Here is a 23,463-nt window from a genome sequence, read left to right on the forward strand (position 1 = left end):
GCCACAAAACGGTGTTTATTGTTTGAATTTCTTTAAAAATGACCAAATTTGAAAGCTGAGAGTCCTGAGACCTTGTTTCATATCAGAAGTAACCTGCTTTGTATTTTCTGTCAGTGTGTTGTCGATTTCCTCTTTTCTCTGCAATGTATTTTTCACTGCGTGAGAATGTGTGTAGTGTGAGAGCGGCATTGTTTGTCGGGGATAGCAACAGTAACTAAGGAGGGCGGTCTTTGCGAACGGTCAATTGTTGAAAAAAAAAAAAAAGTTGTTTTTGTTTTCTTTGCGCACAAAGTATTGTCGTAGCTTCATAAAATTACGGTTGAACCACTGTCACATGAACTATTTTATTGATGTCCTTACTACCTTTCTGGGTCTTGAATGTGGTAGTTGTGTTGCTGTTTATGCAGGGTCAGAAAACTCTCGGATTTCATCATATTGGATTTCGTAGAGAGAGGGATGAAATCAGGAAAGGTCTGCGAGCTGGGACTCAAACTTGGGACGCCCAAAGCGCAACAACGCTATACGTCTACGAGGCTATCTGCGCCAACGCTACCATATGTTTTTGTATTTTTTTTTTTAATGACATTTTTAATTTGGTGAATATTTTAATTTAAATTTAAATCTTAATAGTTAATTTGCTTTTTTTTCTACAATGGGGGAGCTAGTCTTAATTGTGATCTGTGCTTTGAAGATGTGTGGGTTGAAAACTTTGTAAGGGAGCTGACTGCCTTACAATGGGTTTTACTTGTTGCTGAAGCCCTAATAAGTGAACCCCTAGAGAGGGGTGGGTTAATTTGAGATGACTGCAGCGGGTCTGTTTGCTCTTTGTCTCTTACAACCCTGAGGCCCGTTTTACTTGATACAATGTGTGTTTGTAAGGGTGTGCGTGGTGCTAGCGGGCGAATGAGTAATAGTGACTCATCTTATGGAAATCAGCATGAAACATTAACTCGAGGCAGTTAGATCAGAACTATATGCTTTCGACAGACACTAAGTACAGGAATTTCAGCTATTATGTATGTTCCCTTCATGCCCCCGTTTCAAAAAGAGGCATTAAGGGCTGGGAGATATATGTAACACACTCAATGATTTTGTGGGCAGTATATGGTCTATATGTTTTGCACTATATTGGCATTTATAGACAAATATTAAATATAATTTTATTGATCTCGCTCAACTCTAAGTTTTGATCTTTTTTTTCTGTCCTTGCTGTCGTGCAGCTTCAAGATCACCTGTGATCTGCTCCATACCTTCTCTCTTTGAACTGTTTCATCACTGTTTTATCTTTTCTTCATCCCCCGCACAACTTCCTTTTGAGAAATGCCAGCTTTTTTAGTTTGATAAGGGACTTTTAGGGGCTTCTGAGACGCTTGTTACCAAGTGATTTATTTTACCTCAGGTATCCTAACAAATGGAAAGGCAGCGGGTGGTCGGCGAGGAGTTGTCACATTCACGCAGAATCACAGCCATAGGGAACGGCAGAACGGTCATGTTGCATTAGACACATTACAGGCTTTACATGCTTGGCGGAAGGCCTAACACACAGTGACAAAGCATACAGCTAACATTCTCTCATGCACGAAAGTAGTAGGAAAAAAGATTGTGACTAGGTGTGCAACCTTGAACCGAGAACAAGCGGGGATTAGTTACATCTTTGCCTGTATTGAAGAAGCTAAAAAGGAAATTATGGCATTTGTTCAACTCATGTCATTCAAATTTGTATTTGGGATAATGGGACATGAGAATGGGTGAATTTATATTTTACTCTCAGCCTGGCCTGTGAGATAATCGTCTGTTTAATTTAAGGATATATTTAAAGCTTGTACTTTTTATGAATGGTGTCAACATTTATTTTTCTAATGATTGTCCCATACTGCTGTAGCTTTAAAGAGGTCATATGATGTGATTTCAAGTTTTCCTTTGTCTTTGGAGTGATACAAGCTGTTCGTGCATATATAAGGTCCGTAAAGTTGCAAAAACTAAAGTCTCAAGAGGGATTCTTTATAGAAGTTGAGACTCGTCCACACCTTCCTAAAATGCCTCATTTAAACATGCCCCCACAAATCTACGTCACTGTGTTGGAAGATTTTCATAAGACCGCCCAAATGTTTACGCAAAGGAAGAAGGCATAACTTTTATTTTCGCTGTAGTATTTTTGCTGCCGCCATGTCATGGAGATGCTGATATTCCAAATATGGTAAGGGACGTAACCTTTCGGTCACACGCTTGAGGTATTCACCCAATCACAATGCACTGGATAGCTGGCCAATCAGAGCACACCTCGCTTTTCTGAACGATGAGCTTTGTAAAAATCAATCGGAGAGGAGCAACAATAATGTACAGTACTTGGACAATAACCATACTTAAACCATGTAAAAACATTGCATTACATCAAATAAACAAAATAATGTTATTTTTAGCATCGCCATATGACCCCTTTAAGTTATTTCTGCATTACAGTATCTTAAATGGCTTCATTGCATTATCTTCAGGACTTGACTAATCAGATGTTTATACTCAAATGCATGCTTTCATTTGCGTAACGTCCACTGTAACGGTCACATGGATTGGCAGCTCAGGAAATTTCTGTTTGCAGTGGAATTGGATTGTCTGGAGATTCCTTTCCAGCATTTCCTGAAAGAAGTGGATTTGTATGTCATCAGAGAGAAGTGGAAGTGAAAGTAGTAGTCCACTAAACCTTTAAACCTTTTGAAGTCTTTAAACACGTTCTTATGCTGATCCTCAGATATGGGATTGGTTCGTGAGGGCAGGTGCTTAGGAAAACGATTACAACCTGTCACTGGTTCAGCCGAGATAAGGCCTGTAGATTGTCACACTTTTTCCCATATGAAGCTTCTTGTAAGCTTATCAGAATTAATGTTATCTCTTAAAGCAAAAAAAATAAAAAATTACTGAACATTTTTAGCTGCAAATTGGAGATTTTCTTTTTAACTAGAATACTGTCTGATGCTTCTGCGGAATGTTAGTTTGTTTATTTCTATACATTTTCATCTTTATTTTGTATTTATTTACTTAGTTAGTCTGGTCAGTAGTTCAGGTTTACTTGCCCTGTAAACACTTTCACTTACCCCAGTGCAAAAATGGTTTTGCTTTTAGAAAGATTATTCTAAAATATCAAACTTTTTTTTTTTTTTTTTTTTGGTAAATGGTATGCAGAGATTTATCGCCATGTTTTTTATTTATCTTTATTGTTGAGCCCTGCCATTACTATCTGTACCCTTTTCTATGGCTCTGTATTAATGTTTCTTCCGCTTTTTCAAGCTGTGCCTGTTGTTGATGACGGACAGACGGAGCCCCCCTACTAAACCCGGATCTCTAGAGCTCCTGGCCCCTGATTAGGTTTGGGAATCAGCACAGATTACTGACCATTGTTCTGAGGCCAGCGCTAGACTAGTATGTAATCTCCTCTAATTCCTGCCCCTGATTAGCTCCAAATTACTCAATTAGACAGCCTGCTGATGGACGCTTATTAACGCTGTACATCAGAGCATATCTGCGTAGCCATATGTTTGCTACACATCTTTACCAGGCCGATGGGTGCTGGAATGAAATGCTGTGTGTTGCCTTCGGTAAAGGACCTCTTACTTTGCCGTTTGGGTACAGTGAAATGTTCCGGTCCACAGGGAAATCATGCCAGACCGCCTGCGGCGAGCTACAGGCTCTGGCCCATGTTTGTGTGTTTCATCTTTGCCCCAGCTGCCCCCTTCATAGCTCCGCACTGTGCTTTGGCATCCAGTTGGTCCGTGAGGATCCCGAGCCTGTTTTCAACTTCAGATTAAGGTAGTCTGTTCAATAGCTGAAAGTCAAGCTCTGTGACTCTAGAGAAATATGCCCCACCATTCAATAAGCATGACCCTAGTAGGAAGAAAAGGGCTGAATCAAACCTTGCGCTTTTTGCAGATGTTTACAGCATTTGAGAACCTTTTTGCGTTTGACAAGCTGGTATTATCGAACACTAATCTGAGATATTTCATGCTCGTGTTCAAGGGTTAGATTCATGAAAATCTTCTGTAGGAAGAAGTTAAGAAATGTTTTAAACAAGACGTTTGTAAGAATGTTCCTTAGTGCAATTCTTGAAAAAAACTTTCACTGGACGCAACAGTTGTCGTGTCGCACCGTGCCGTGCAGCTAAAGTCTGTCTGCACTGGATGCGACAAAGCTACTGTTGAAAATAATTTTAACTTTGTGTCAGTACGTCAAAAATAGAACGCAGCATCAGTTTACTGTCGGGGATTTGTCGTGTAGACAGCATCACTGATTATAATGAGTTCTATTGTATTTTGTTGCGCTGCGCCGTGCAGTGCCGGTTATATTATATTAACAGTGATGGTTTTGGTGGTGATCTGATTGTATGGCTGTTCTTGTCAAAACTTGAACGACTCTACAAAAAAAAATTTTTTCATAACACTATTTTATTGCAAATGGATTATTTTAAAAAGGTTATCCTAATTTTGAGGTTAACTTTAACTTTGATTTTATTTACTATGATTATTTTTGTTGTGAATGGCTTGATGAGAATTTAGCACATTTTAAACATTTTGAATGGTTATCTTAAAAGATTTCCTAACTTTAAGTGGTGATTTTACAATTTACATTTTTGCCTTTATTATGATAGGACCGATCAGAGCTTACAGGAAGCGAAGTGGGACAGAGATTAGGGGGGCAGGATTCGGGAAAGGTCCTCGAGCCAGGATTCAAACTTGGGACGTCCGTAGCGCAACGGTGCTGTATGTCGCTATCAGCGCCGGCACAATGATTTTTAAAAAAACATTCTTCTCAAGAATTCAAATTCAGGTTTCAACATTCTTAAAAATACTTTTGGAAATCCAAAATATTCGTAACTTTATTTTTGCTTCTGTTTTGGTTCACTTTCATAATTAAGACTCAGCCTCTTTATTCATGTATTTGTAATGTACTGAAGTATGTTTAATGTGGTTTATTGACATCTGGGGCCTGTACCATGATGGTGGCTGAACAAATTCAGAGTTACAGGATTAGTTTCGAGTTGACAAAACCAAACCACTCCAATCCGGCTTTGTTGGTACCATGATGCTGATCATCAACTTTCTTTGTCAACTCAGGTTTGATCCTGAGTTTGTGGAGCACGTGCACATGCATGTGTGACATCACTGGCGAACAGCCAATCACGTGCCTTGCTTAAAGCTCGATGGTTTTGCTAAAGGTTAAGAGATTGAAGAATATGATGAATTTAAATACATTTACAATGAAAAGAGTACTTGTTCATGAAAGAGGACAAATAAAAGAAATTACCTTGCTTTATCAGTACAGTCACAAGTGAAACTTGTTAAATTAGTTTATATAGTTGGAAATATACAGCGATAGAGACTCGAACATAAGGTCAAGCGTTATTTATTGATTCTACAACTTATTTATATTACGTAAGATCTATATATATATATTAACATTCATTTAAAATAAACGATTTATAATAACTGTTAAACTAAAATTGCTTGTGTGTAATGGATTAATAATAATATGAATCATATAATTATATAAATCATATAAAATAACTCTAAGTAATTATCATTAAAGCCAGACTTTTTTTTTTTTTTAGTACTAGTGACCTTTAATTTGGAGCAAGATAAACTAGGGGAGTGACTTTTTTTGTGTCAGACATGTCACTTTGCTCACATCTGATTGGTCCAATTTCAGTTTGCGATCTCTAACTCCGAACATAACCTGCCCCGGAGCAGGTTAGCCGTGGAGTGTAAGTTACTATGGCAATGAACGCAGCCAAAAGCTAAGCCACTTTCATGGTATCTAAAACCTAGGATTGGTGCAAACTAAACTGAAACTTACCTGGCTAGCCAGATAATCTGGCTTCACAGTACAGACCCCTGATATGTTGTGGCATGCAAATACAAGGAAAACATTTAGCATGTTTTTTGGCAACACCTGATGTGTGCCGGATAAAACCCGCTGCACTCCAAGGCTGCTCAATTGTTTTGCAATGTAGCTGAGAAATGGAATTGCAGCTGAAACGTTCTAGAGGCTGTTGATTTCAATACTGTGTGGTTTTAATACTACATGATGTATGATGTTTTTACCAACTGTCCTTAAGGGTGAAGGATGTCATTTTGTTTGGTGCCGCTGCTACAGAAATTACTTGGTTCACCTTGAGGAACTAATTTAAGGGTTTTTTTCATCCTGCAACCAGTCTCAGATGGAGCTGTTCACATCCACTGCAAGGGTCATTGGGCACTTTAGACTCTTTCAGTGGCTCAGTAAATGGAAGCTGCTCCTCCATTTTGATGTCTCTGTTTGAGTGCTGTGTTCACCTCTGTTCAGCCACCTTTGACACCGCCTGCCTAAGACCATTTATTGTCAAACAGTTGTGGCTTTGTCCGCTGTAGGACCAGAATGAGATGTCTCCACTGGGAATTGGAAGAGGACACTTGGAAATGAAGGCTGCTTAAGATTGTTGAGTCAAGATTGGGTTCTTTGGAAATGTGTGCTATTTGTGGCTATGTGTTAAATCTTTCTTAATGCAAAAAGTTTGATTGAGATGGCTAAATAAAATGTTTGATGAGAGTGCAACATTTAAGTTTCTGAAAGAAAACAATCCCACTCATATTCTCCATTCCTAAATGTTTGTTTTTCATTTTAATTTTACTTTTCAGAAATGCAAAACCATTGATAACAATGGACAAATTGTTCTTTAATTATATGTGTCAGAAATCAGTCACCAATCCACTATCCTTAGGAATGTTGAAGGTACAAAAATCATACACATCATAACATTCAAGTTATGCTGTTTGCTAGCAGCGCTGATATCATTTTGTGTGACATTTATAGGCATACTGAAAGAGACGATACATAATTTACCTTAGATCTTGAAAATAAATTAAAAGGAAACAGATGTTAAAGGGATATTTGCTGACATTCGCCCAGGGCATCATTTTGATAAGCTTCTGCAATGTCACAACATTTATTCCCGTCCGGAGTTGCATTAATTTTTCGCCAAGATCTGACTCTGGACTCTGGAAAATGATGTCGCATGCTCCCTAAACCACTCTTTCACAATTTGAGCCTGCTGAATCCTGGCATTGTCATCTTGGAATATGCCCGTGCCATCAGGGAAGAAAAAATCCATTGATGGAATAACCTGGTCATTCAGTATATTCGGGTAGTCAGCTGACCTCATTCTTTGGGCACATAACGTAATTATCCAATGGGAGGATCTTGCCTTTCTGCTTAGTTAAATCCAGGTGGTGACTTTTGTTTTGGATGGGCAGTGTATAAGCAGCTATTCACTGCAGCTACTTAGCATTTTTCTTGTAAAAGTCCTGTATTGTTATGAAAATACCCCAAATCTCATGAAAATCTCACACAAATTATATACTATCATAATCGTGTTTATTATCTTCATGTTTCGTGAGTAGAAACATTTATCTGGATTTGTTGTGAACAGAACAGAATGTGAAAGTGTAGGGGAAGTTCGTCATCGGAAGAGACAGGGCGGGTTATGTATGTGTAATATGAGTGACATATGAGCAGCGAATAAGCTTCCTCTGAGTCAGAAGTGTAGTTGTTGATAACATCCATGGGGTAATGTTCCTTTAAGTCATTTCAGATGTGTAATAGGTGATTTTTGTATATACATACAACTGCATTGCTTCTTTTTAAGCATGCAACAAGCTGAGTATCAGCGGTTTTATTTAACCCTAAGGTGCTTTTTTTAAGATGACATGGTTATATATTGGGTTTTGCTATAATCTCCCCAGTAAAGGGTATTTTTAGTTTCAGTTTCATGCCGGCTTTTGTTGCTTTAAAGCAGATTCTCCTCTCACGGTTTTCAACTAGAGTGAAAAAACCAACATGAATAAACGAGAAATGTCTTCTTTATCTACAGTAATGCTACTAAGTAATGTCTTGTGGACAGTTGAGTTTACATCCTCCTCAGCCAGTGTTTTCCAGTCCACTGCATCTCATCTGCCTCGCTGGAGGTTACCTCCCCCCCTCTATCCTTGCACTTCCTGCCAATGGGATTGTGAAGGAAGCCTCTCCCCGTCCCTGTGGTGTGCTGGGATGCGTGTGTTGAAGGGAGGGCATGTTTGAGCAAACTACTCTAGATGATCTAATATAGATGGCATCTAATGTAGATGACTAGATACTGATTGACTGTATGCAGTGTTGCTTTTGAATGGAACATGTCAGCATGCGGGTTGTTCAGACCCCCAGTGCTTTTGAATGAAGTCCTTAACTGTTGTGTCAGTTCTGTCTAATTTTCTGTTTCATTCCTTGTTCCCTGCACAGCAAGTTCAAACTGCTTGGAGCTCTTTGTCTTTTTCTCGCTCATAAAGGGCCTTCATGACTTCAACAAGTCCTTTTGGCAGCTTTCAGCAGAAGCAGCAGGCAATACACGCAGTGCCTGCCAAAACCCAGGGTTCTGCCTAATGTGGCAAATCAACAAGACTCCCCTCATGCCCACCATATTCAGTGCTGTTTTTTTGTTGATGGATAAATGCAGGAAGGAATGGCTGGTATGAGTATTTTTTTCATGGTAATGTTTTTTTTTTATTTTTTTATTAATTTATTAAACACTTTCCGTCTACTATTTATATGATTTATTTATTATTTATATGATTTATTTTTTTAAATCTGTATTATACTCTGGCTGTTTACACATTAACATTATTAATAATTGTCAAATAATAAGATTTTTATTTTTACATTTTATAAAAATAATTGTTTATCATTTTTAGAAATTGTATTATTTATACATTGGCATGGAAAAAATGTTAAAATAGTAATTATGTTTTAATATTACAATTATTAATATTTTATAAAAATGGTATATAAAATGGCTTATGACTATCAAATTTTCATGTTGCGATTGCTAATGCTTTTATCACGGTATTGAATTTTAGTTGCAAAAAAGTGTCATCATAAAATATAACAGATTTAATAACTTTTTTCTTATAACAAAAAGAGCTGAACATTTACATAGCTATAATAAAGTAATACATAAAATATGTATAATGTAAAAAAAAAATCACAGATTAAATTGCAAAAGAATTATAAAGACCAATAAGTAACACTTTACAATAAGATCTCATTAGTTAACCTTAGTTAATGCATTAACATTAATAATTAGCAATAGCTACATTTGCTACAGAAGTTATTAATCTTTGTTTAAAAATACAGCTGTTAGTTCATTAAATAACACAGTTGCAACTTATGATTTTAACAGCATTTTATTAAATATTTAAATTACCTAAGATTAATGAATGTTTAGAAGAATTTTTTATTGGCAATTTATGTTAACTAATGAATTAACTAGTGTTAATTAATAGAGCCTTAATTTAAGTGTGACCAAACAATAAAGAATCAAAACATTTTCAAACAATATCTAGGGCATGTTGTAAGTTTGAAAATAAATGTCATATTAAGTCTAAATATTTAAGTGCTTGCCACTGTGATGAACACCACTGCGAATACAAAAATCTGAATGGCTATTTAAACCATTTAAATACGTTTTGTTTACAGTATTTCCAGGGTAACAGCTGCATTTCTGCTGTTCAGCGCCATCTGCTGTCAGGGAGTGAATATGCGCTTCCATTCAGCGCATCTCCTTCACATGTTCCGCGATGCGCTTCTCATCTGTGCTTGTTTACTTGAGAGTGCGCATGCGTTTTTCACACAGCATACAGCGGTGTTGTGCATTGTGACCAGTTGATGGGAAAAATATTCTTAAAATGAATTTAAAAAATCGGAATAATTTGTAATAAATAATTATTCACGGTATTTTGAAGTGCCCATGATAACAATATCGCATTACCGAATACCGAATATATATTATTAAACATTGACCATCTACACAGTTTTGGAACATTGAAAAAAAATATAAAAATCTGGCATCAAGAAAAATTGGTGGAAGTTTACAGAGTAAACTATAGTTTTTTTCTTGGTGGCAAATTTTAAAAAATCGCTTTGGTATGCCATCATATCGCGAAGTCTTAAATCCAGGTGTAGCCTAAATCCCGCAAGGACAAATCTCTAAAGAGCCGCCATTCCTGATGCTAGGATGCTTTTGCATATCCACTTTGTCATGGTGCAGATAGAGGGCTAGAGTGTATTGTAGCTGGTTGAAGAGAGCTTGCATGCACCATGTTTAAACTCTGTGTCCTGGTAGAGAAAGGGGGGGGTCGCTGCATTCATCATTTACATGACTTGTCCTACATTCTAACCTCTGCTCGATACAACCCACTACCCTCATTTGCATTTACCTTGCCTCACATTTTGCTGAAGATTCTGTGCCGGTTTCCTCAGCGTTGTTCATTCTCAACTATCAAGACAGGAAAATTGGGGGAAAACAAGCTCACGGTTCACTCAACTCTGAGTCACTCATTTACCCGTGAGGGAAATTTATTAGAGAGATATAAAACTGCACAGAACGCTTTTTGGGCGACGCAGCCTCCATTGAGGTGACAGTGACAGCATGCTGATTGCTTCTGCACTGCCTGGCTTCCTTTTATGATTACGTTTTAGTCCCAGTTCAACTGATTTATTCAAATTATTGCATATTGCAAAGCATTTCTGCATGGTTTTTCAGAGTCAAAGCCATTGAGGAATGGTAATCTTGTTAGGATTGAGGAGTGATAAACTTTGTGCTGCCAGCTTTTCCTGGTGTCCACACAACCAACATTCACCCATTAGAAACCTGCAGCATTCATCTTGCATTGGACTGAGTGGGAGGGCTGGATCAAGCTGGATAAAAAAGGTCAGATTTGTCAGTTGTGAGCTGTAGCTTTGTTTGTTATTGGCATCTAATGTGTTGCACGAACCTTGACAGTGATAGACACCAACCCTACTGTCAAAGCCGGCCTCTCTGCTTCACTGTTTTTGTTGTTGCTTTTGCATTGACTTTTTTTTTTTTTTTTTTGTGCATGGCAGACCTGTAACTAGGGGTGGGTGATATGGCAAAAATATCATATCACGATTTTATCACGATTCTTTGTCATGTTAGTTTTCTATTTTGCAAGTTGTTTGAGCATTACAGCCAAACTGATTTCCCTATTTTAAAGACAAAGTATTAAAGTTTTTCAATCAAGACAGTGAGTGATTTTTCTCTGTGTTTTGGTGTTATATTAACATTAAAGGAATAATTCACCCAAAAATCAAAATAGTGTTTTATTTTATACCAGTGATACTCAAATCTGGTTCGCGAGATCCACTTTCCTGCAGAGTTTAGCTCCAACCCTGGATCTAAAGTGGATCTCGCGAACCAGATTTGAGTATCACTGTTTTATACCATCATTTACTCACTCAAAAGTTGTTTTTCTTTCTTCTGCTGAACATAAATGCTGTTTTGAAGCATGTGGGTAACCAAACAGTTGCTGGTCCACAGTGATGTCCATAGTATTTTTTTTCCCTAATATCAAATTCAATGTGGAACAGCAATTGTTTGGTTACCCACATTCTTCAGAATATCTTCTTTTGGTGTTCAGCACAAGAAAGAAATGAATACAGGTTTGGGACAAAATGTGAGTGAGTAAGTAATGACAGTAATTACATTTTTGGGTGAACTATCCCTTTAATCGCAGTCGGCAGCATGTTTAGTACTGTCCCTTTAAGACCTGCACGCATCAAATATACAGGCACTCGTCCGGTTTCTCTCAGCTGTTTACTTTCATTTTAGACATAACCAACTGAGACTACATAAACCTGTGTGTTTTGACAGTATTAGCGCAAAAGATAATTTAGTTCAGTGATCAGGCGCTGTATAACAGTTTTTTTTTTTTTTTTCGTTTGCGTGCTTCGGGTGTACACGCTCAGAAAAAAAGCGCACAGCAGACGAATTAAATGTTTAACCGGCAAGAATTTAAAGCAGATGCAAATAATGTACTTTTGTGATTGCGAATAAGTGCAGTGTCCCGTGAGAGTAACTCTACCGCGGAGTTAACACTGATGTGATGTGAATGTATGTGGCGCTGTTGCATGATACTTTGATATTTCTTCAAAAGCAGGTCGTGGAGACATTTTTATCGTCCACGATCAAAAATCGTCATATCGCACACCCCTACCTGTAACACAAAAGCATTTGAGGCAAGTCTTTTCATGGCAGCACCAGGTGCAACCACACAACCTGAGCTTGCAATGAGAAACCAGTTGAATGTATGTAAATCATGCAGACACATTCATTGCTGACCAGACTAGAATTTTTTTGCAGGATATTTAACCTCATATATAATGTATTTATTAATTTTTTAAACATAGAAATATTAATATTTTAATCAATTTAATTTATTAATATTTTAATTAATATTTTATATAAATTTTTTTTTGTAATTGATTCTACTTTTTTAATAATGACTATATGTACTTGCTATCCACATATATATATATACACACACATACACATACACACACACACACACTTGTCACTAGGGGTGTAAAGGTACGCGTATCGTGTATCGAACGGTTCACCGGCAGTTCCAAATGGAAGTGATCATCCCTATCCCCTTAGATGGGGACTTTGAGTGAGCAGGGCACATGCGTGTCATTATTTCGTCGTTTGGAATGCACTTGGTGAAGGGAGCGTAATTTCCTCATTATCTTCAGCTGGGATGTTCCCGTGACAACGCAGCACGGTGTGCGTCAGCACATTCACTGACGGACACCGCATAAAAAAAAATACATTTTAAAGTTTTATATATATATATATATATATATATATATATATATATATATATATATATATATATATATATATATATATATATATATATATATATATATATATATATATATATATATATAGCATTAAAAACTTTTAAAATATAAAATGTATGTTTATTTGCAACAGTTATGCTAACGACAATAAAAAGACTTTTGACATGGCGACATCTGCTGACGCACACCGTGCTGCGTTGTCACGGGAACATCCCAGCTGAAGATAATGAGGAAATTACGCTCCCTTCACCAAGTGCATTCCAAACGACTACATAATGACACGCACGTGCCATGCACACTCCAAAGTCCCCATCTAAGGGGATAGGGATGATCACTTCCATTTGGAACTGCCTGTGAACCGTTCGATACACGATACACGTACCGTTACACCCCTACTTGTCACACACACACACACACACACACACACACACACACACACATACACATGTCTGGTTTGCTATCCTTGTGGGGACTCTCCATAGGCGTAATGGTTTTTATACTGTACAAACTTTATGTGCTATTGCCCTACACCAACCCTACACCTAAACCTACCCTTTACAGGAAACTTTGTGCATTTTTAGATTTTCAAAAAAAACACCATTTACTATGTTTTTTTTTTTAAGCCTTTTGAATTACGGGGACATAGGCAGTGTCCTCATAAACCACCTTCAAATTGTAATACCTCTGTCATACCCATGTCATTATACAAATGTTGTCCCCGTAAACCACAAAAACCATTACACACATACACACACACACACACAGTCATGGCCAAAATTAATCTGCATTGTTAATCCTTTTGATCTTTTATTTAAAAAATTCACAAAAATCTAACCTATCATTGGATAATAAGAATTTAAAATGGGGGGAAATATCATTATGAAATAAATGTTTTTCTCTAATACACATTGGCCACAATTAATGGCACCCTTTTATTCAATACTTTTTGACACCTCCATTTGGCAGTTTTGCAGATTAACAATGCAGATTAATTTTCACTGCTGCCTTTGGTCATATTTACCAAGGTTGCCGATATTTTTGGCCACGAGTGTGTGTGTGTGTTTATTTATTTATTTATTTATTTAATTTTTAAAATGTATTTATTACACACCACCAGCTGTATACATATTACATTCTTTTATATATATTTTTTATTTATTATATGTAATATATTTTATATTGTATATGCAAATATATAACATATATATTATTTACTATATTTGATTTATTATGGCATCTACATATTTTAAATATTAATAAGCATTTGGAGCAATTCTTTTCATGCCAGCACCAGGTGCAACCACACAGCCTGTGCTCGCAGTTGGTGCATTCAACACTGTTTTGAGAAACCAGTTGAATGTATGCAAATCATGCAGACTCATTCGTTGCCATCCAGACCTGAATCCTCACCCTGTTTGCTGTATGAAAGCTGTGATGCATGCTCTATAAATTGTCTGTATCTCAGCTGCATTATCATACTGCTGCAAGCTGTGTCAGTGTGCTGTGGCAAAGATGACGTGCTTAGACTGCAGGGTGCAGGCCCTCCCTCTCCTCACGCAGGCTGTAGTCTCTGCTGATACCGGGGGAAAGGCAGCCATAAGCATTTGTGGCGCAGTTTGAGCACATTTTCATATGTAGAAAAGATGATGAAAAGCTGCAAGATCTCTGACCTGACTTGGCAGCCCGTTTTGTGTGCTTTTTTCCCTCATATTTCCTTCCGTTTTTATGTAGCTTGTGTTTAATGAATAATATACAGGGGTATTCATTATATCAGCTGGAAGGTTTTATTCCCCAGGTGAGCACAGCGGGGAAGATCTTCCCTGAGATGTCACCATTACCGTAGTAATGGACAGCATAGAGGGCAAGTGCAGCTGAATCACCCACTGACTGCATAATAAAAGCAACTAAGTTTGCAAAATTATATACTATGATACAGCAGTTTTACAAACAACAGAATAATTTAATGAAGCGCCTACTCAAGTAAGTTGTGAGTCAGAATCCTCTCAAATGCATCAGTAAGAGTAAATCAGTATGGACCCTTTTCACAGACTGTGATGATGCCTTTCCACAGTCATTAACATTGTATATCTAGCATTTTTAATATTTTTATTTTAAGAAATGTACATTTATAAAATTTTGTTACATTATCTTGGCATTACGTTTCAGAAAACTGCTGTTGAGGGAGTGTCTGCAAAAATTTGACATCTTTCTCTCTTCTAACCACCGTATTCAAGCTCCCAATATTTTTTCCCTTTTCAAACTCTTAGTAATGGATTTGATCATTTGCTGTTGAATCAATTGGGAACAATATTATGAAATTATATTTGTTGTAGTTTTAGTTTACCACTATAGAAGCTGAAAATTTACTTTACAGGCCATCCAAGATTAGGGTTGGGTATCGAGAACCGGTTCCAAATTTCCAAGAATCGGGTACTCGATAAAACACGTGCATTTCGATTCCGCTTAACTATTAACTATTAACTATAGATGTGAAAGAAAACGCATGTGTAAAAAGTATTTTTAGATCCGTCGGCGTGTGTTCAGTGTTAAAGAGACAGCAGCCTAATAAACACGTGCTGCCTGTCATTAATGTTAATCAAAGAATAACAGAAAATCATTTACTGATCTTGATTAAATATCGTTCGTAAATTTAATGACATTAAGAAAAGAAAACTATAGTGTTTTCAAACTTTTGATTTCAATTTCTGTACCTGAAATTTGTTCAGCTGTATTTATGCTATTGCTAATTGATTTGTTTGTTCTCATCTTATTTCTGACTGTTTACTTGTCTTTAAAAATGTAATGTTTAAAATGTATTAGTCTAGTTGTTTTTGCTGTGGTATTTTTTGTTAAAACCAAAGTGTAAAAGGCCTAAGTCTTCTGTAAGCTGCTTGCTCTTGTTATTCAGTTGCAACAGAATACTTTGTAAAAAGACAGAATAAGTATGTTTGACACTTTCACTTTAAACATTTTTTATCAGATTTTTTTTTGTCTTATTGGAATCGAACTAAGAATCAATAAGAATCAGAATCGACAATCGGATACTCAACGATACCCAACCCTACCCAAGATGTAGATGCGTTTGTTTTTCACCAGAACAGATTTGGAGAGATGCAGCATTACAGCATTTGCTCACCAATAGATCCTCTGCAGTGAATGAGTGCTGTCAGAATGAGAGTTCAATCAGCTGATTAAAAACATCACAGTAATCCACAAGTAATTCATATGACTCCAGTCCATCAATTAATGTCTTGTGAAGAAAAAACTGTTTGTAATAAACAAATCCTTCATTAGGGAATTTAAAGGCATGGTTCACCCAAAAATGAAAATTCTGTCATTAATTACTCACCTTCATGACGTTTGTTCATCTTCGGTACACAAATTAAGGTATTTTTAAACGAAATCCGAGAGCTTTCTGACCCTGCATAGACAGCAACACAACTGACATGTTCAAGGCCTAGAAAGGTAGTAAGGACATCATTAAAATAGTCCATCAGCGGTTCAACCTTAATTTTATGAAGCTACTAGAAAGCAGCATTACTTTTCATTTAATTTTTGGGTGAACTATTCCTTTAAAGGCCTTTGACGGACACAAACAACGGACTCTAGAACATTGACACATGGAGCTGTTTGTATTTGCATTTGCACATTTTGCATGCAATGAATAAATATAGCTTTCCTTTGAAAACTGCAAATGACTTCTGTGAAACATTTTTTTATTTTGTTTCATAAATTAGAAGCACATAATTACCTACTGATAAACAAGAGTATGTCTGTGACTGTTTTGTGACACTTGTGTTGCCGAACCGTGCATAAATCGCAATACATTTGTTACATTTTATTGTTACGTTACACATAATCCAGCAATAATCTAACGCACACATCTATTGTGTAAGAACGCCCTTCTTAGTAGTATAAGAATTCATGGGGATATACTACATTTAAATTAAATGCTTGGGAAGATTATGTTAGTATTGTATGTACTTGTTTTTTAATCTTCACTTGACACCAGAAACAACTTGCAGTGATGTCTAGCAAACAGACATGTTGTGTCCTGACAAGTGATGCATGGCGATGGCCAAATGACTCACGCGTGGCCACTACCCTTATGATTCATGTTTGTTATATGTGGTCGAGTTGGTTTGATTGGACCCTGTTAAGGAAGGAGTGCAGATGACACATTTGCTGTCCTCTTCAGATGTGATTTACACACTAGTCATAAATAGGGGCGGCAGAAGCGGCCTTGCACACCCAAGCTGTTTATTACTTCGGGTCCTGCTGCCTTGCAGAATTATGACACCGGCGCGTACAAGGTTATGCCAAAGTGTCCTTGATTGTGTACCCTTCTGCCTGATGAGAGCTGTGTAGCTGGATTATTTGGAAAACTATTTCCTCATGGCAACAAATTTCCATTCCATTTTGTGTCATCTGAGTGACGGAGATGTTTTCCAGGAATGAAAACATGTTCACGGTATAATGATTCTGAGCAAGTTTCCCAGTTTTGACTCGAGGTTCATCAGTGACGTCAAACTGCTTCACTTAGAATGCATTTGATCTCAGGGGTTGAAGGGGTGCGTGAAGTATCTTGAGTACGCCTGGTGCGTTTCATTATTTATGCACCCTTGATTATCTCCTTCACTCTCATCAGTGCCAGCAGTTAGAACGTATCTTTAGCTTCTAGGCAGCTGGTTGTTTAATGAATCCTACAATGCTGCTGAATCAAGCTCAACAGTAGGGAGGTAAAAATGGCAATTCTGAATCACAATTGCTAAAGTTTCTTAGCAATAACAAGTAAACTTTTCAAGACGGATGTTATGTACTTACACAGAAGTCTGGAGAACTACACTACCCATAATCATGACGCAAAAGCCACCAGACACAAAAGATACTGTCACAATGAAACCAGAAGCTTTGCGATTAGGTGTGTGGTGAGTTTTTGTAGGGTAGCGTTGGCTGGCTAGATAACATTGTCTGATTTTTATAGAAATAATCTTTTCTTTTTTTTTTTCTTGAAGGGACAGAACACTAAAAGAAAATCACACAATGAAAGTGGATATATCCAAGGACAGCTTGTGGTCACCATTCACTTTCATGACATGGGGCGGGGGGAAGCAGTATGATCCAAGTTATAGGAGTTTGTAATGAAATGAGAGGAAGTAAATGATCATTTTTGGGTTTACATAGTCTTGAACGTTTTGTCTGTTTTCTAATTTTTAAATATTTATTCAAAGTTGTTGGTTTGGTCTTTTTCAGAAATGTCCATGAATTTATTTAATTATTTATTAAATATTTATGTAATCAAATTAAATTATTAAATTGAATGTATTCATTTATTAAACATTTATTTATTTTTTAATAATATTTGTGTATTTATATACTATATAGGGTTGCAATACTGGAAATATTTCACCCCTTTGCAACCCTAATTACAATACAGTGTAGTTTAGTATAGTGTAGTATATATCTTTCATAAATATTCTAAACACATCATCGAAACCTTGGTCAGTGCAAAAGTGGATGTTCACTGTTGAGCTCTTATCGAAACCTGATTCCATTTTCTTTTGAATATGTTGCTCAAATGCAAACGCAAAGATGAGTAAAGCCAGAGTGAAATAAATTTTAGTCTTGCAATCGGCCTTCAGTGACCACCTTCCCCCTGCCGTGTGGGATCCTGGGGAAATGTCATGTCAAACTTCCTCTCGCCTGCTCAGATTGATATAAACGTGGGCCGCCTCTGACCTCCGGTGCTCTGTGCTCTCCATGCAGCTAAAACCAGCACACTCAGTCCTTTGTTCAGATATTCTGAGCATGCTAACTCGATTCGCTGGAAAAATGATTCATTTGCAGGCTCTGTGCCACAAGTTCACAGACAGATTTTTGTTTTAAGAAGTTGTTAGTTCTCTGGATACACTTTTGAAAGTTGGAGGTAAATGGCACACAAAAAATTATAATGACCCAATAACCATTTGCGTTTTACTCCCTAAGTGCTCCAGCTGGTTATGTTGCTTTTACTTGACGCATTAGAGACGGCTCTCATCTGTCAGGTATGCACACTGAGAGTTAGTGATTTGGATGCTGGGAAGGGCATTTAGGTACTTGTTGAGCACAAACAGCATTTCCCTGAAATATTGAGCTTTATAAAGAAAGTAATAGTTTTTTCTGCTCTTCGTCCTGGTAAAGGATACATTTGAGAACTGTTTTAATGTTCACTTGTATTTGAGTCTCATTGCAGACGGATAATACTTCATGACATATTGTGGTTAACTTTTATTTTAAAGGAACTTTAACATTTTTCACTCACCCTCAAATTGTCTTCTGTTGAACAGATTTGATTTTATTGTTATTATTTTGCTTTTGCTGTTTTTATTAGCTGTTTTTTATTAAATATTTCTATTTAGCTTTAGTAATTTTTAAGAAAAAACTTAAAATCAGTTTTTCCTTTAGTAAATATACTCTGTTTTATTTATGCTTTATATAAATTTCCAAAAATGATTTTTAATAGTTTTAGTTAACAGCACTGGTCCCAAAAGCATTCCATTGCAATCTCGTTAATTTTCAATGAATCACCTCTATTAAAACAACATGGCACTGGAATGTTGGATGAATATGTTTTTCAGGATAATCTAGTTTATAAAATATGTGACCTGGCCTCATTGGTATTCATTTCCAAATGGAACAACTAGAGCATCAGTTAGTGATGTTTCTCAAGGCAAGCATCTAGTATTAAAGCCATTGCACACCGAGACCGAAATTTTTGCACATTAAAAAATAAATAAAACCTCACGTTGTCTCAATCACGTTTACACACTGCCTCCTAAATTATTGTCCGTCATAAAAAATTTGGATCAGGTTCAATTTTCTGCGTTTTCGCATCCGTAACAAGCATTTTGATAGGAAATGATGACGAATACGAAAAAAAAAAAAAAAACGCATACGAAAATTTTGGACTCAGTGTGCAAGGACCTTTACTCACTCTTTAGCATTAGAGGTTTGTTCAAATCCCTAACCTTAAGCATTAAGCTTTGTTGTGTAACTCGTCCCTCACCATTTCCTAAGGCTACTACAGCCATGATTACTGCTTGAAATTATGCTGCTTATTGTTGAGAGAGGTGTGCTGTTATTTCTATAAGTTTTACTTGTCTGACAAAAAAATCTTGTGACAAAGCAAACGAGTTAATTTATGATGCCTTAATGTTTTTACATATTAGATATGCACAGTTAATTGAAATATAACCTAAATATAAGCAAAATCGTGGTATGATTGTTTTATAGCCATACTGACACATAATTACAAAAAAATTGGTTAAATTGTGCAGCCCAACAAACAAGCAAACCTGGATTTTTTTTTTTTTTTTTTTTTTTTTTAATGAATTTTAGATCACAGTTTTGATCAGAAATACAATTGTAATACATTTTTTCCCCAAATTGCACAGCTCTAATATATTAATATATGTATATTATACAGATGAGCTCTGGCTCTTGTGTATTGTAATGGGGCTGGTGCTTTTTGCCTGTTCCTATTCTGCCTCCAGGCGAGCAAACATGGCCCGTCGTCCCAATTCTGCCACGTCCACTGCAGCACAGACCCACTTTCCCTGACACAGACCTCTTTGGAGACTCGCTGTTTATTTATTAATTTCTGCTTTTTTTTCTCTCTTTTTTTGCCTGCAACAATAAAGCCACCTTTCTCTGTACCTTTCTTACAATTTGAAACTTCCAATCTAGATAAAAACCATTCATGAAAGGACTGAATTATAGTAATATAGCCTATTTCAGTCATAAAAGCTTTATCAGATATCAGCACTCGGGATGTTAAGACCAAGGGCAGACTTGTAACAAATTGAAATAATTCTCATTGTTAAGGCCTTAATGGAGCTTATTTCCAGTCTGACACACCGTTTATGTCCTATATACTAAAGATAAGGATCCCAGTGCCAGAAAAGTGTGATTTCCTATAACATCAAGCTAAGTGATTTTTATTTTAGCCGATCATGCAATGAAGGGTTGTGTGCAGCCTCAGTAACATCACATTTATTGCTGTCAGAGTTTTGGTGTCTCTGTTAGGATGGCTTTGGAAGCAGTTCAGACTAATTACTTTGGATCAGAGGTTGCCAGATTAATGGGCAATAAATGACATGATCTGTTATGCTGTGGTTTTCTTACAGAGGGAGATGAAGGAGCAGCTGGCGACTCTACAGGACAGTGAGAAGGGTCATACGGAGGCTTTGCAGCTACTGCAGAGACAGCTCACCGAAACCAAGGTACACTCCTGTCAGTGCATGTTATTCTGAAGAGAAAAATCACCAATTTAACCTGGTGCTCCATAAAACACACAATTTTCCCGTGGGCTTCCATTAAGGATCCAACCCTAGCCATATAACGATTGAAGTGAGTGCTGTTTGCTGCTGTCATTTTAAATAATGCTCCACTCCCTTGTAATCAGAATCATATTATGATATGTAATGGGTATAGTAGTCTTTATTGCTGAATGTTTTAAACCAGAGGGTCAATTCTAGATTGATGGACTAACTGTGATTTATGGACCGGTCATCCACAAATTCAGCGCCTTGATTCAGATTTCTATGGCTTGATACTGAAACCACGTCTCCATTTCATCTCTGAAACCACATCTGGAATCAGGTCTTGTGGAAATCGAAATGCAGCTGAGCTGACAAACAGTTTATTCTGCTCACCGCGGCCATTACGGATTCATGGCAGGTCTCTTACTCTCGTCCCATGCTCATTTCTCTCTCTCTCGCTCTCCTCTCTCTCTGTTGACATTGAATTTCCAACAAGCAAACTGGTTTATTGAGCAGGTCTTTAATCTTGACACCTTGTTTTAATCAGTGTAAAGAGACACCACAGTCAATACTGCAACTTTGTCCGTCTCCCTGTTTTCTTCACGCCCTTTTTTAATTATCCCGCTGTTTGGGATTGGAGATTATTGTGGAGGAAGAGCTTCCTGACACTCTGGATCTCTGGTATTGGACTTGTTTGCTCTTATTTTGTACAACAGTGTCCGCAGTCCCACTGGTATGTTTGTTTGTGGAGACATTAGTTGACCAATTACATAGATATAGTTTAATTTTTATATAGCCATTTATTTTTAGGAGTATATTTAGAGTGTTATAAAGTTTAAAAATGAAAAGCATATTTTATTTGTATTTTTAAATTGTATGTGTACTGTATATTCTCTTTCTCTCACTCTCTGTGTATATTCACACACACACACACACGCATATATATACACGTATGTGTGTATATATATATATATATGTATATATATGTATGTATGTGTTGAGCTGGGTAGATTACTTACAAATTGTAATCCATTACAGATTACATGACAAAAATTGTAGTCAGTAACGTAATCCGTTACATTACACATTTTAGGTAATATAATCAGATTACTTTTAGATTACTTTTGATTTAACTCGTTTATAACATTGATTTAAATAGCATTATCTTGTACCATAATGATATAAAAAATGCAAAGAGTAAGAAAACTTGCTCCATTCATTGTAATTAACAACATGAAGTGCATCAAACATATTACATCAAGGTTTCCCAAACTAGGGTTCGTAAAGGAACTGCAGGGGGGTTGTGAGTTTAATGAAAAGCTGACAATTAAATCATAAAAAATTAAAATTAAAATAAATCATTTTAAAACAAACTCCCTTTCGAGGAAAGTCTCTTCACTTAATGAATGGGGGAATCCTGAAATCTCAAAAACTGCTTTCTGAACTCACAATTAAATTACATGTCAAATCAGCAACAAAAATATGAAATTAATTGCCCCTTGAAAGTTGTTTCTTATGGTCAGATAGTGTTTAAAAAGCTTATTTTTCAGGCTAGACCAGCCAATGCGCATGCGGAGTCATAACATGCTTATACTGCGCATTTGCATTGGCTGGTCTAGTCAGGGCTGCGTTCAGCCCCGTCAAAAGATTGCAAAACGTTTTTTAAACGGAAGCGTTGAACACCCTGTTCTGATGACGCAAGAGTTGCAACAATGGCAGCTGAGAAGGCCATACTTTGTGTTCTTTTTGAATAATTTTCGGAGCCTGATGAAATCGGTATAAATACGTGTTTAATACTGCAAAATATGCTAAATGTTGCAGTCACAGCCCTTGCCGGCCATTCTTATGTAAAGCGCTTAATTACCATTATGTATGAAATTTGGTATATAGATAAACTTGCCTTGCAAGGAAGCTAAAAATATAAACAACTACATCATCATGTTGATATGCTATATTGTTACTATAAAACTCTTACGACAAACATGTCTTCTAATATCTTCAGTTGTTGCGTATACCGAGCTGTAGCGGACACATTTGTAAACGACTTTACTTGGACCCATTGTGCGAGCTGTCTCTTTAATACGACGTGGTTTGTATACATGTTGCTGCTGATGAGAAAACATATCTCAAACCCTGTTGCACACCATTTCCAGGAAACATGTCGTTCATCCCGGAAACCAGGTTTGGGCTTGAATGTGCCCCATGTTTCTATGGAAAATTTGTCTCTTTCATTTAGAAGGTGGGACTATTCCTCCATATTGCGCATTGCAGTTTCTCCCATTCATAAGTATAAGAGTGAACCATCTTTGTATTTCTATAGTCTTTGTTTTAAATAAAACACTTACTAAAAAATGTGAAATATTTTTGTTTACCTGCATGCCATGTGATCATTACTCAACATCAAAGAAATCGTGAACATGCAAATGTGATACTGAATTATTGAAAT

The 23,463-nt window shown here is 36.8% G+C and overlaps 1 protein-coding gene across 2 annotated transcripts in view; it reads left to right on the top strand.

Annotated features, from left to right (window-relative positions):
* The window catches only part of LOC131549837 (E3 ubiquitin-protein ligase TRIM62-like), a 49,427-nt gene that overhangs the window by 9,729 nt on the left and 16,235 nt on the right, over window positions 1–23,463 (top strand). For both annotated transcript variants that reach the window (XM_058792354.1, XM_058792355.1), the window contains exon 3: window positions 20,883–20,978. In XM_058792354.1, coding sequence (XP_058648337.1) covers window positions 20,883–20,978 — 96 coding nt within the window. The remainder of the gene's footprint in view (window positions 1–20,882; window positions 20,979–23,463) is intronic.

This window comes from Onychostoma macrolepis, chromosome 11 (genome assembly GCF_012432095.1).
Source record: "Onychostoma macrolepis isolate SWU-2019 chromosome 11, ASM1243209v1, whole genome shotgun sequence".
Lineage (NCBI taxonomy): Eukaryota > Metazoa > Chordata > Actinopteri > Cypriniformes > Cyprinidae > Onychostoma > Onychostoma macrolepis.